Below are 13,809 nucleotides of genomic sequence, written 5' to 3'. Positions count from 1 at the left end.
TTGGTGTAAGCAGCTCCCCCCTCCACTGGGGAAGCCGTGCTGCTCGCTGAAGTCTGACCATGCCGGTGGGGGAGGGGGGAGGGGAACAGTGACACCCTGCTCTCTCATTCCCAGAGAGGGGACCAGGCACCCGCCGCGGTTCAGGTAGCCCTCACAGACAAGCAGTCTCCCCTCCTGTGTCCCCGGCTTCCGTCGGATCCCTGCCCTCAACCTGTCTGCCGTCAACCCGCCAGCACCACAGCTCTCTTGTGCTTTCTCTCTGGTGCGGCTGGAATTCAAAACCCCAAATCTTAAAGGGCCTGACAAGCTGGAGACCCACTCGCCTCCTCCAGAGGAGAGCCTCGCGGCCTCGCAGCACTGTGCCCGGCACTGTTTCATCCCAGAAAAGCAGTCGCACGGCTGCACAGGTGCCTGGAGTTTATGGTGAGGCACGGTGACAAGCTGCGACCACTCTATCTGCCCTCTTGCCAGGGAACTCAGGGAAGGGGAACATTCTCTCCCAGAGGGACCCGGGGGATCCTCACACCCCCCTGTCTGCCGCCCACTCCCGGGCCTCTGTTCTCCTCCCCAGGAGCGCGGCCACGGGCCTGGCTTGACTCTGTCCAATGGCTCAGACTTTTAAAACCTCAGAACTTGAGCTCTGCTGCACGTAAACACTTGCAATCGTTCCCCTCAATTCCCCAGTTAATGGTTTTGGGGAGTGTGTTTCTGGAGCGAACCCAGCGCGCTTCTCTCTCTTTTTCTGTCTCTTCTCTCTCTGAGAAAAGGGCTCCCTGCCGTTACACGCCACCTCGGCTTTCCTCTCCCCTAATTCACGTCTCCGCACCACGTACCTGCCGTGTCCTCTCCCTCTGGGTGGACAGACTGTTCTCTTAATCTTCAGATCGATTTCCTAGGTGTTCAAAAGGATTTGATGTTAATGTAGCTGCGTTCAAGGGATGAGACGAGCCCTGGGTTCCCCTACTACTCCGCCATCTCAACTCCCCTCCTGGCTGCTGAAAATGTTTATTTAGAAAATCCAGACGATGTCAGGTGGTTTGGGAAGGAAGGAGGGAATGTGCTGAGTGTGGTCAAGCCTGGGACAAGCCGGCTCCGAGGCTGGGGATCAGAACACTGGGGTCCCGGTTTGGAGAAGCAACTGTAATGTTCCATCCGGGATGCCGGGTCAATATCAGAGAGGTTCATCTGGTCAGGGATGAGGGAGGGGACCACTCTGGAACCTCTTCCAGAATTCCATCTTAATAGGAAACAAAGCGTCCAGTCATTTCAAGTTTTCCGATTTTGAGTCCCAGGTCTTTGGGCCTCCGCGAGGCAACCTCAGCTTTGCCTCTATATCAGTAGGCTTGACAAATCTGCCAAATACGGAGGCCTGGCTGTGTCCTGGGTGGGGACGAGGAGGCTGTATGTGTGTGGCTCGGCGTCCCAGCGGCAAGTGCCAAGTAAGTGATCAGGGTTCACACTATTAACCTCTGGATCAAATATGCTATCGGTTTGTCCCCCTGCTGTACCTCATCTCGTCCTTCCCCCTCGAAGTCCGTCAGAGAATAAGCTAGAGATGATGATTCTGACTTTCTGGAAATGAGCACTAATCCACCAGATGAGGCTAAACGGCCTATTAGATGTTTCACTAAAAGACACAGTAAGAACAATAGAATTGAAAGCATCTTACATCTCATAAAACACAACCGTATGCCATGCCTGGTTCTTTCCAACCACACCTCAGACAATGTTTAGTCCAGCTGCAATAGTTCTTAAGGACTTCAAAAGAAATGGAAAGCAGACGCCATCCTTAAGCAATGCATTGTGTTCGGGGCGCCTGGGGGGCTCAGTTGGTGGAGCGTCCGACTTCGGCTCAGGTCACGATCCCACGGTCAGTGAGTTCGAGCCCCGCATCGGGCTCTGTGCTGATGGCTCAGAGCCTGGAGCCCGCTTCGGATTCTGTGTCTCCCTCTCTCTCTGCCCCATCCCCGTTCATGCTCTGTCTGTCTCTGTCTTAAAAAATAAATAAAACATTAAAAAAATTTTTTTAAATAAAAAGTAAAAAAGACATGCATTGTTTGCCAAAAGCAAAAAAAAAAAAAACACAAAAACCCACATATTGGACCATCAAAACTACAAAGAGAATGTACAAGATGGCCTGGACCAGAGTCTCCACTTGCTTCCTTGAACGTGTCCGTGCAGGGCAGGGGGAGTCCTCTGCATGGAGGAGAAACTCCCCACAGCCAGTCACCTCTCCGGGGCTGCTGCTCACAGGGACTCCGGCTGGTTTGCGTCAAAGGTGCCACATGGACATTGTTGGAGCGAACGTCTCTCACGTTCACCCTTCTTGTACTCACCATCAATGCTTTGAAGAGTGCTTTTTCCCTGCTGTCACGCATTCACCCCGTGAAGCATTTAATCCACCAGGGAATTGAAAGCAAAGTGTGTCACATCACAAAGAAGGGCAACATCCATAGGAAACAGGTGGCCTCAACAGCCCATGCGTCCCTGTGGTTCTTAGTCATGAAGGTGCCCACCTGCTCTCAAGACTGGTGCCTCAAAAGGCAAAAAGCTAAATAGCACGGTTCATTAGCAGATTATTCATACAGAGCACTCTCCGAGATGTTGTGTTTGAACGTCTTGAGGGGTTTTACCAAAGCGTGTGTGTTTGTTGAACTCCTACAGGTGGGTAAGTTATTGGACAAAGAACAATCAGTCAATATTTACCAAACATCCTTTGTGTGCACAGCCTTCAGCCCAGGTGCTGTGGGAGCCTATAAAGGAAGAAGATGTGATCACCCCTGATAAGAAGACTACGGTCTGGAGGGGGCGTCAGAAACTCAAAGTCAAAGGCCACATTGTGGGATCCATGCTGCGTTCTCGCGGCTGCAGCTACCGCCCTCTAGTGGCTCGGGACACCGAGTCGGTGAATGTGTTAATTGCAAAAATAATTTCACCAACACCCATGCCCGCCGTGGGAGGAAAGACGCGTGGGTGTTGGCTATGAACATCAGCTCGTTGCTCTTTCCAACAGAGGCGGTAGTAAAGGAACAGGAGACCCTGCACTGACTTCCACCAGGCAGGCGGGATGTGAGTCAGTCAGTGTCGCCTGAAACGGGAAGGCGCCTCTCTCCAGGGCACCAGGGCAGGGTGAGACATCCGGAGACTGGGAACAAACGTGGGGGGAGGGACCCTGGGCAGCCCCGGGGGGGCAGAAGGATCTCCGGTACTTGGCCTCCTTTTGGCAAGAGCCGAGCACAGTGGTCACGGGCCGGGTTCTTCACCGTGATCTTTGCGGTGGGGTAGGAAGGTTGAGAGAGGATGACCCTGGTGGGTCTGGAGACAGAGACTAGGATTCAAGCTTTCGTGGGTGTCCCTGGACACCCGAGCCGCGGTTTCCTGATGGATAACCGTGATGCCTTCCTTCCGAGGTGGAGTGACTCGAGGAGCCACGCTTGGCACAACCTAGTGGGCGAAGCACCATCCACCTGCCAGCGCCCGGGGTCGTCGCCGGCACGACAGAGACCCGCACGGTGACTGCTTTACCACGACTGTGATGATCGGGGGGGTGCAGACGATAAGCATTCTTGGTCCCTTGTGACTCAGTTCCACGGGACTTGGTCTAACTCGCTAACCAAGCCCCTGAGTTTTATGCCCGGAGCAGCTGGGGACAGTCCTGGAGCAGACGCCTGGCCTCACCCGACCTTCCCGCTCTTGTCTTGAGCTGCCCCTGCTTAGCTGGCAGCCGCTGGCTGCTCAGCTCCCCCCTGCTCTACGGGGTCTGTGGACGGAGGATGGGGAAATGAGCGTGACCCGGACGCGCTTGGGGGGGAACCTTGTACCACAGAGCTGCGCCCTGAGGCCAGAGGTGAGCTAGGCAGCACGCGCCCAGTGGCTTCGGATACGAATGGAAAACCATCCGCAGAGGCTGAGCACTTTCTTATCATCAGGCTCTTGCAGACCTGGTGAAACAAACTGAGAGCGGGCCCACGGGAGCCCTGCGTGGTTTATTTGCCACGACGAGGATCATTTGGATCCTAGTTCGATACGCCCAGTGTGCCGAGGTGCATTTTGCAGAACAGTGTCGCCACAAAGCACAGAAGTTCAGATTCTAGAGTCAATGAGTAACACATGGGGGTGAGAGGTCGAGAGTGATGGGGGTCGAGAGTGGAAGGAGCGTAGAAGCAGACTGAGCAACCCTTCCCAACCCTTCTGTCTGTGAACACTTTACATGGGGAAAAAAAAGCCCCAAACCCTTTCTGATGGAATTATAAAAAATAATCGCCAATAAGTTTGTATGGCGTAGGATAAAGTAAATTGATATAAAAATCTCTTATTTCAGATACGTGTTTCATTTGAAAAACACAACAGCGTAGGGGCGCCTGGGTGGCTCAGTCAAGTTTAGAGAGCCCAATGCGGGGCTCAATCCCACAAACCGTGAGATCATGACCTGAGCCGAAATCGGAGCCACATTCCTACTGAAAAGTTAACTTGAACAGTGTCCTAGACCCAAAATGCAAAAGCTATGAAACTTCTAGAAGAATATATACCAGCAAGTCCTTGTGGCCTTGAATCAGACAGATTTTGTTTGAGCGGGGACCCATCAAGTGTGAGTCATAAAGAAGGCGGGACTTCAGAAAAATGAAAACCATTTGCTCCTTGAAAGGTCCTGTTAAGGAAACGGAAAGGTACCTGGCAGACTGGGGGAGAGCGTTTGCACAACACACACCCGATGAAGAACTCGCTTGCAGAACAGGTGAAGAGCGCTCCGACTCGGTATAAAGACCACAAAGCCCCCTGAGTAAAATGGCGTAAAGGTTTGAGCAGACGCGTTCGCGGAGGACAGGATGTAACACACAGATGGGCCAACGAATGGATGTTCCGTATCACCGGCTGCCAGGGAGACAGAAATGAAAATAAAATACTGTATCCCATCCACTAGCCTGGCTACGATTAACACATGACGGCAGGTGCTGGCGAGGACAGGAGGACACCTGGGGTCCTCATACGTTGTTCCCGGGAAGGCAAAGCCGGCCGATGACCCCAGAGAACAGTCTGTTACATTCTTAGGAAGCTGAGCAGAACACTACGTGGCAATCTGACCACCAGATAGTTGCCATGAGTAGAGGTGTCTTCCCAAAGCCCACTGAAGACCATCCATAGCACTTGGTTAGTAGTAAAGAACCAGGAACCGCCCACGTGTCCAGCAGCTGGCAAGCCGTTCACAGCGTGTGGTGTCCCCGCGGTGGGGGGACGATGGAAAGGAGTCCCTTTACCCGCAGCGACCGGGATACGTCTCGAGAGCACGGTGCCGGGTGAAAGGAGACAGGCCCAGGAGCACACACTCTTCGGTCAACTCGTGAAAATCCGCAGGAGTCAAGACTGTCCCGAAAGAACGTGGACGGTCGGTCTCTCGGCGCTGGAGGTGGGAGACGGGGACCGACCGCCAAAGGGCGGAGGGAATTCGGCACCTTCGTGCGGTAGTGTTCCCGTGACCGCGTACGTTTTTCAAAACTCACCGAATCAAGTCACTTAAATTAGGCACGTTTTATTGTATTGAATTATACCTCAATAGAGCTGATTTGAAAAAAAGAACAAACTTTTAAGGTACAACCGTTACAATTATCAGCATCACTCGTGTCAAGTCAGTGAGCTGAGGGCTGATGCTATGACTGAGTGGTGCCCCCAAACCCATATGTCGAAGCCCTGCCCCTCAGGTTGATGGTATTTGGACACGGGGGCCTTGACAGATGTAATTCAGCCTAAATGAAGCCATAAGGGTAGGACCCTGATCTGGTAGGATTAGGGTCAGAGAGACTGGATCTCGGTCCTCCCCTTCCCTCTTTCCCTTCCCCTCTGTCCCTCTCCCCCTGCCTCCCCTCTCCCTTTCCTTCCCTCTCCCTGCCCTTCTCTCTCCCACCCTCCTCTCTCCCCTCCCACCTCCCTTTCCTTCCCTTCCCATGTGCAGACACATGACTGTCTTCCAGCCACAAGAGAGCCTTTTCTAACCCCCCACCGCCCCCTCCAGCTGCATCGTCGGACACAGAATCTCGGCTTTGTGAGCCCACATCACTAAATCTGGTCCAATCTGACTTACGTTATGAGTTCAGCAACTTACACTTGTTACTGAGATCGCTCTCTTGACATTGGGAGGCTGTGTGGTCAGACACCAAATCTTGGCAACTGCCTGGGGAAACCCACAGGTGCCCAACGGGTGAATGCTGGGGACGTCCGCTCCCAGGGTGGTCAGCAGAGGGCACCAGAGGACTGGCGTGGGAGCTGCATGAGCGTCCTTGGCCGGAAGGTCCTTCTAGTCACTAGACCTGTGTCCCAAGTAGGACAAACAGAACAGAACGGTCCTTCTTTCCCCCAAGCCACGTTTCTGCCTGTGCCAGATGAAGGTTGAGCACCTATGAAGTTCTGTGCTCTCTTTGGGCTACAGGGAATCATGGAGTCGGCCAGCCGTGGGACCTTGTAGAAACCTGGTCATCCAGCCATGGTATCAGCACGTCCCTGTCTGAGCTGCCAGGGGAGCCCGGCTGGGCTGGAGCAGGGGTCAGACTCTTCCGGGTGCTGTGGACAGAGGCTACCCCTCTGTTCCCAACCCATCTGGGCCGTGGGGAAAGGCAGCAAACTCCCAGGAATGTCCTGGAAACCTCCCACAGATGTTCACATAGAGGCAGACAAGCCTTGGGCAGGGGACAGAGGCTGTGAGAAGCTGGTGATGGGACCGAAAAAGCCCTCTTCCCCGGAACACCTCTGGCCAGTGCCTGGGACAGGGACCACTGCCCCCAGGACCACAGCACAGCCAGGGCCACAGGAGAAGCCCTGGGGAGGGGACTTGGAGGGACTGGCCTCCTGCATCAGCAGGCAGGATCGTGGAGGGTCTGAGAGCTGTGTCCTGAGGCAGTGGGGACACATTTGTCTCCTGGTGGGGCCTCGACTGCTGGGCTGTGGCTTCAACAATGACTGTAACTGGCATTACGTTCTCACTGAGCCCTTCCTATGTGCCTGACACTGTGGTCGGCATGTTGCACGAATTGGCTCACTGACTCCTCACGACAAGATGCTATTGGGGGCACCTGGGGGGCTCAGTCCATTGAGATTTCAGCCCAGGTCATGATCCCAGGGTGAGCCCCACATGGGACTCTGGGCTGGGCTTGGAGTCTGCTTACGATATTCTCTCTCTCTCCTTCAAATAAAATTTAGAAAAGATGCTGTCAATACCCCCACTTTGCACACGAGTAAAATTAGGCACAGAACATCTACGTAACTTGCTCAAGGTCACACAGCTGCGAACTGAGCTTGAAGCAGAAATCATATAGAACATAAGTGCAGCATATGTATTTTGGAGATCTGATACCTATGCTCTCACTGCCACAGCCCGATTCCAGGGCTCCCCACGGAGGCTCAGATTGTGCTGTGGTCTTTCTTTCTCTTTCTTTAAGCAAAAGGGGCGGAGGGGGGGGCCCGGGGCCCCTCGACCCCAAGGCAACAGCAAGGGGTATTTGTGTGTATAAGCCACACCTCCAACATCCGCGTATTGAGCATGCAATACCTATGATGAATATATAACCGATCCTCATAATTCAGATCCCCTATGTGCAAATTCACCTGCTGGCTAATGTTTATTTGTGACACGAACACTGCCAGCCGAGGTCCGGCAAGGTGACACTGTGCCTTCTCGTTACAGCTCTCAGACTGTAGACAGGAGACCTTTCATGGCCGATTTAGTACTGCATTTTTCGCATCTTTGTGCTTTTCGTTGATTTCGCTGTTTAAATGGTTCCCGTGCACAGTGGGGAAGTGCGACCTGTGGGCGAGAAGGTCGTGTCGTGCCGTGCAGAGAAAGCAGGTGTGCATGTGAGGTACGTCCGGGCATGAGTTATAGTGCTGTTGGCTGTGGGTTCAATGCTAATGAGTCAATAATACATTTGAAATAAATTGTCTTTAAGCAGACACACACATCAAGCACCGTCACATTGGTCATTGATGAAATTGGTTAGGAGGCCCTCGGGAACCTTGAACAGAGAATCGGCCGCACATATATATTCAGGACATGGTGACGGTGTCGTGAATACGAGGAGTAGATACGTATTCGTCAGGCTCCCTCCACATTCTGGACACAGCCATGCTGCTGTGCGTGGGGACGGGCTTTCCTACATGACCCCACTTGGTGTCAGGATGAGAGCAGACGGTCACCTCTGCCCAGACTCTCCCGAAAGAGCCCACAGCGTACCCGGCACCAGGCAGTTCACAAAGATCGGTTTTAATTCCCACCACAACACGGCTAGGAATCTAACTCCTACCTATGTTTTACAAACAGAAAAGCGGAAGATCTTGAGAGATAAGAGAACCCCCCCCGCCAAGGTCACACACATGGGATATCAACCCACTTGTGCCCTGTGGCTCGTCCTGCTGTTCCCGCTACCAAAAGGCTGGCCGGTCCCCTCTTCTGTGAGCACCTGTCACGGCACCTGTTACCTGAACCAGCCAGGAAGAAGCCTGCAGGACACTGAGAAGCCAGAGACCAGGACGGTGGGATCGAGGGCCGGAGATGGCCTTCCCCTTCCTCTGCTCGGGCTCTGGGGGCAACCGCTGGACCCTCTGCACCCCTGCCCGGCCAGCGGGGTCCCACGGGAGGGAGGCGGAAGGAGGGAAAGAGAAGCAGACACGGCAAAGGGGTGAAGGAACGACCTCATCGGAGGAGGAGAAAGGAAGGTTGGTTTTTCTCATGGGGTGGGTTTGAATGTCACCAGCTGTTGCTCCTGGGACAACGAGGACCCTCCGGCGGCCCATCTGGAGGGGGAGGAGGGAGCACAGCCCCAGCCACCACGGTGGGGTGCCCCGCCGTGGCCTGCAATCTGCAGGGGTAGAGCAGGATGCAGGGTATCTGACACGGGGTAAGTCGGCCAAGCCCCTGAGCCCAGGGCGAAGGCCATGGCCGCTGTTCAAGAATCCACCCTTGGTCATCAGACGGGCGGTGTAGGCTCCGCTCCTCCAGGTAAGGCGAGCTGCACCAGGAGACCCTCCGGGAGGAAGCGAGGCTGGGGGGGGTGGGGGGCACGAGAAAGCTCCGAGAAGGATGCCACGTTCCCGTGCCCGCCGAGGGGTGCAGAGGGCCCGAGGACAGGAGCGGCGGGCCAGGAAAGGCCCACGGAGGGCATGAGACCTGGAGCTTCCCGAGCCCTGCAGGCAAGGCGGCCCTGTGCCAGTTCCGGGAGCAGAACCCCAAACTCTCGGTTCCAGTCCAGGGGCAAGACCCTTTCCGAAGGTCGGGGCCTGACGCGGCTGTGCCTCCGGCGTGAAGTACACGGTGAGGGACACGGTGCTCTGTGGTGAGTGACGTCACAGGCGCCAGGGTCCGTCTCCGCAGCCCATCTGTCCTGTGTCAGAGACCCCGGTCCCACGGGAGCCCTTGTCTCCTTGAGCTCACGGGTGTGTTGTAAGCCAGACCAAGATATGACGCTGACTCGGCTTGACTCAAAATAGGCGTCCCGAGAGGTGATGTGGGCCGAGGTCCTTCCTTGAAGCGGCGTTTCTGAGCATTCCTACCTTTGAATGCAGAGTGGGCACCCTGGGCAACCCCCAGCCCTGGAAGGAGAGGCCTTGGATTTCCACGGTGGCAGGCGGGCCCGTGGGTTACACCCTGGCTAAGCCGGTGGGCTCAAGCTGGAGGCGGCATCGGGGAGGAGGGAGAGGCCACAGAAAGACTGGCCTGTGTCATCGCCCGCACTCCCGCCCGACTGAAGAATGCCGGGACCCTTTCGTGGAGACCCGTAGAACGAGGTTTTGCGCCCAAACCTTCCTCCGGGCTGGCTTGATACGATGGAAGCTGTCGGCCTCCTCTCCGGACGGCTTCAGACCTCGGCACTTAGAGGGGGAGGCCAGGAAACATGGAAGCCCATTTTGGGAAAGTGTCGCTGGGTGTGGGGGGGGGGGGGCGCTGAGCCGGCCCACCCCGCCCCACACGCGGGATGAACAGGTGGCTCCCACCCTCCGTGCAGAAGCCGCGGTCCGGGGCGCGTTTGATACAAGCGAAGCAATCTTGTAACTATGATCAGAAATTATGTGTTACTCCAAGACTTTTTAAAAATTTTATTTATTTATTTTTTAAACTTTAAGTTTTTAAAAAATATGTACTTATTTTTGAGACGGGGCAGGGGGCTGAGGGAGACACAGAATCCGAAGCAGGCTCCAGGCTCTGAGCTGTCAGCACGGAGCCCGACGCGGGGCTCGAACACACGAATTGCGAGATCGTGACCTGAGCCAAAGTTTCAGTTGGCTTAACCGACTGAGCCACCGAGGCGCTCCCCCCCCCCACCAAGAGGTTTTCAGGGCTAAAGGCACTTGAGTTTTTATACAAGTGATCGGGAACAGGAGTGGTTGTGGTTTCTGAAATTCCCGTGCACGCAATCCTTGATTGCGGCTGGCGCAGCCTGCGTGTGCCGGGTGGACCCGTGTTCCAGCAGCAAATGAGAGAATCAGAGCCGTGCGCCCTCTCACCTGCACACACACACACTCCCTCTCCCCCTCTCTCCGCTTTTGCCTCAATGAAGCCAAGAGGAAATTTAGCAGATTTTAAGGATTTTCTTTATTTGAAGGAGTTGTATGTGGAACCAGTGGAAAGGACAGAAGGCCGATTCAGGAAAGCCAGGAAGTCAGGAAACCTGAGATGTGGTGGTGAGTATTCCTCATTTCCAGACATCCAGGGAGCTGCTGGGTCCTCGGAAGGGACTCCTCTTAATAATGACAGTCTGGAAATTGGAAATGGCGGAGGTTTGAAATGGGCAGCGTTAGGGGGGCCGGGGGAGCCCGGGGGCTCCTGTCAATAGACTTCCTGCTGAAGGACCCCCGTTCTGGGGGGTGAAGGGGGACACTTCTGGGGGGGGGGGTCCATTCTCCCCCCCACCCCCACCCCAGGAATGGCAGTTGTCCAGAATGACCCTTAGCGAAGGCATCGCTCGGACGAGTCTGAGAGAAGGCTGCACTCTCCAGAGGACCCTGAGGTTCTAAAACGGGGAAAGACCATCCAGCACGGTCAAGGCCACGGTGCCCATTTTGGGAAAGTGTCTGAGCTTTCCTTGGTGTGGCCAAACGCAGTGTCAGGAGACACGCTGCAGCTAATGGGGAGGGGGCAGCCAGACCCTCCTGGGGTGGCGCTGGGCAGGCAGCCGTGGGCCCCCACGTGAAGGGAGCAGTAAGGCCCCGGGGGTTGGGGGAGGCCCACGTCCCCCCACGCGGCCCCCAGCACCGCACACCACCCTTAGTAAGTAGCACCGCAAACCGGTGGCCTGAGGACAGTGAGTTGGGCGGTGCCACCAGCCGCACCGGGACCCGGGGGCGTGACTGAAGTGACCTGCTCCCTGCGGCCGTCACGCGAGCCACAGTGGGAGCCTGGGGGCTTTCGGCTTCTGGAAAAGCGGCCGTCAGCGTGGACAGCATTCCGGACTCGCCCTCAGAGCCGTTTCGTGCTGGCCTGGCCCCCACGGGGCCCAGGGGCCTGGTGTCGATGGCGGGGGGGGGGGGGGGGGCCAGAGTCGTCTCGGGGCCCGGCAGCCCCCCGCCACGGCCCCGGCTCCCGCCCCGACCTGCACGGACATTACCGTCCACGGACATCGGGAAGAAGCACCAGGGCACTTCGAAGATGTTGTCGGAAAAGCAGCACTTGCGGGAGGCGCACTCCTTGGGGCTGATGCCCGGGTACCCGCAGTTCCTACGGGCCGAGACTTCCATGACGCACTCCTCCGACGCTGGTCACGCGGCCCCCGGAACCGGGAAAGGAGCGACACGGAGACCCGGTTAGGGCAGCTAGCTAACGGCAACTTCTCTTCCCGTCCTCCCCGGGGGATGCGCTGGACCTCAGCCTCGGCGTGCGCGGGGGCCGCCGGACTACAACCCCCAGGCCGGCCGCCTTCGATCCGCACAGAGGCCGCACGTCAGAGGTTCTGGGGCCCGGGGTTAACCATTTCGCCTCTCTGGACCCGATATTCCCATCTGTAAGACGGGCCGACCCACCGTACCATGAACTTGAGCATGTGGAGCATCTGGCCGAGGTGCTGAAAGCCAGCCCCGCTTCCGCCAGCGGGAGGGCCCCGGCGAACAACCACCCGTCTGTCTTGTCCCCTTCAACGCCCAGGGAGCCCGTCACCCACAGCTGCTGGCGGTGTGGACGGGCGGCCGCGGGCACGAGTTCCACCCACACGGAGTGCTATGCACACGCGACTTTCTCTTGTGCACGCCTTGGAATGAAAGACCTGGTATCTTGCTGATGTGCACTGACGTCAGACTCCTTCTCAAAGGAAAATCCTGGCAGTTTTAACTGAGCCTCTTACCATTTAAGGTCTATGAGCAGTCATGTGGATACCATCCTATGAAATGCCTTCATTGCCCTTAGAAGCTCCTTCCCAAGTCGTACTTGCACAGCTAGGAGGGCCCTGAGAGCTGTTTTTCCTTCTAACACAGTAAAACTGACGGGTTCTCACAAAAGTCTGCAGAAGGGCAAGTGGCTGACCCTGGGGGCTCCGGGTGTGCGGGCCAGGGCCCCCTTTCTCCTCCCTCCTGGCTGGCCCGGGCGGGGATCCACACATACACACTGGGAAGCCAGTCAGGGCGCCGGAAGAGGGCCAGCTCCCCCTGGGGGTTACCTTGCTTCGGGAGGGGGTGGAAACACCAGGGGACCCCCACGACGCTGGAGTCGAAGCAGCAGCCAGAGGAGAAGCACTGGTCGCTGGTGATGCCCGGGAATCCACAGTTCTCCCTCTTGTGGGGGGCTATCCGTGAGCACCGGCAGGGGGCTGTGGAGAGAGCCTCGGTCAGCCTGAACCACACGTGCTCCCCGCCTGCCACGTGGGTCCTGCGGCCGCGCAGGGAAACAGGAAAGTCCCATCCTGCCTGTATTTGAACCACGTGATGCCCTTCTGAGAAAGGGCATCTGCAGAAATTATTTTATTCGTTAAAAAAAAAAAGGAGAAACCTTCTGGAAACAGGGCCGACAGAGGACCTAGGAAAAGTCAGAGTAAAAGATGACCAACGTGGGCTCCAGACACCCTGGGGGCCCCTTCCCAGCCCTTCTCCGTAGCTGGCCCCCCGGCTCCTGTGCTCACCCTGACCTTGTCCGCGAAGGGTGGCTTTCCTGCAGGTGCCACACAGCCCCCCGTCATCAGGGTGTCCTTCCTGATGGCGGGAAGGGTGCACGAATCGCATAGCCCACATCACGAATCTCGGGGTGCCTTTTTAGCTACTTCTGCGCTCAAGTGAGCCCATCACACCCCACCCCGGCGCTTTGAGGGCAACAACCAAGAGCACAGAGACCCAGCGAGGCCAAGGGAGGCACCGCAGAAAGCACGCAGTCTGCACACCTCCGTTGCATTTTGGGGGTGCGCGAGAAGGTTCTCGGGGCTCGCTGGCCCCAGTGCTCCGTCGCCCGGTCAAGGACACCGAGAGACACAGGACAACCTACAGCCGTTCACTTACAAGGTTTGTGGGCCCCTGCCGGGGCCCACAGCCCCAGGACCAGGAGAACCGCCAGGAGCCGGACGCCTCGAGGTCCCATGTCCATGTTGCGCCCCAGGGCAGAATGCACAGCGCCCGCTGCCACGGGCCGTTTTATATTCTGCTCTCTGTTTGCTCACCAAGTGCAGATAACCTTCCTGTGTCCCCTGGGGCACCAGCCCTGTGGCTCCTTTGTTAGGAAAAGGGGCTGAGGTAACCCGCTGCTCCAGAGACAATACGAGGTTTCCGCCAGGGGCTGCGGGCACACTGGCCAGGCCTCCCCCTGCCCTGGGCCGGGAGCCAGGTCATACCAGGATGCCGACGTGGAAAACTGGC

General features: G+C 56.7%; 1 protein-coding gene across 1 annotated transcript; it reads right to left on the bottom strand.

The window, feature by feature from the left end:
- Positions 1–10,549: 10,549 nt before the first annotated feature.
- TFF2 (trefoil factor 2) lies at positions 10,550–13,583 on the bottom strand. The gene is made up of 4 exons (XM_060640517.2): positions 13,456–13,583; positions 12,627–12,776; positions 11,586–11,732; positions 10,550–10,736 (listed from the first exon to the last, which is right to left on the bottom strand). The coding sequence occupies exons 1-4, from the start codon at positions 13,538–13,540 to the stop codon at positions 10,723–10,725; spliced, it is 396 nt and encodes a 131-aa protein (XP_060496500.1). The 5' UTR covers positions 13,541–13,583; the 3' UTR covers positions 10,550–10,722.
- Positions 13,584–13,809: the final 226 nt, after the last annotated feature.

Source organism: Panthera onca, chromosome C2, assembly GCF_046562875.1.
Source record: "Panthera onca isolate mPanOnc1 chromosome C2, mPanOnc1 haplotype 2, whole genome shotgun sequence".
Classification (NCBI taxonomy): Eukaryota; Metazoa; Chordata; class Mammalia; order Carnivora; family Felidae; genus Panthera; species Panthera onca.
The sequence above is the reverse complement of the archived record's forward strand: the minus strand, read 5'-3'. Positions and strand labels throughout refer to the sequence as shown.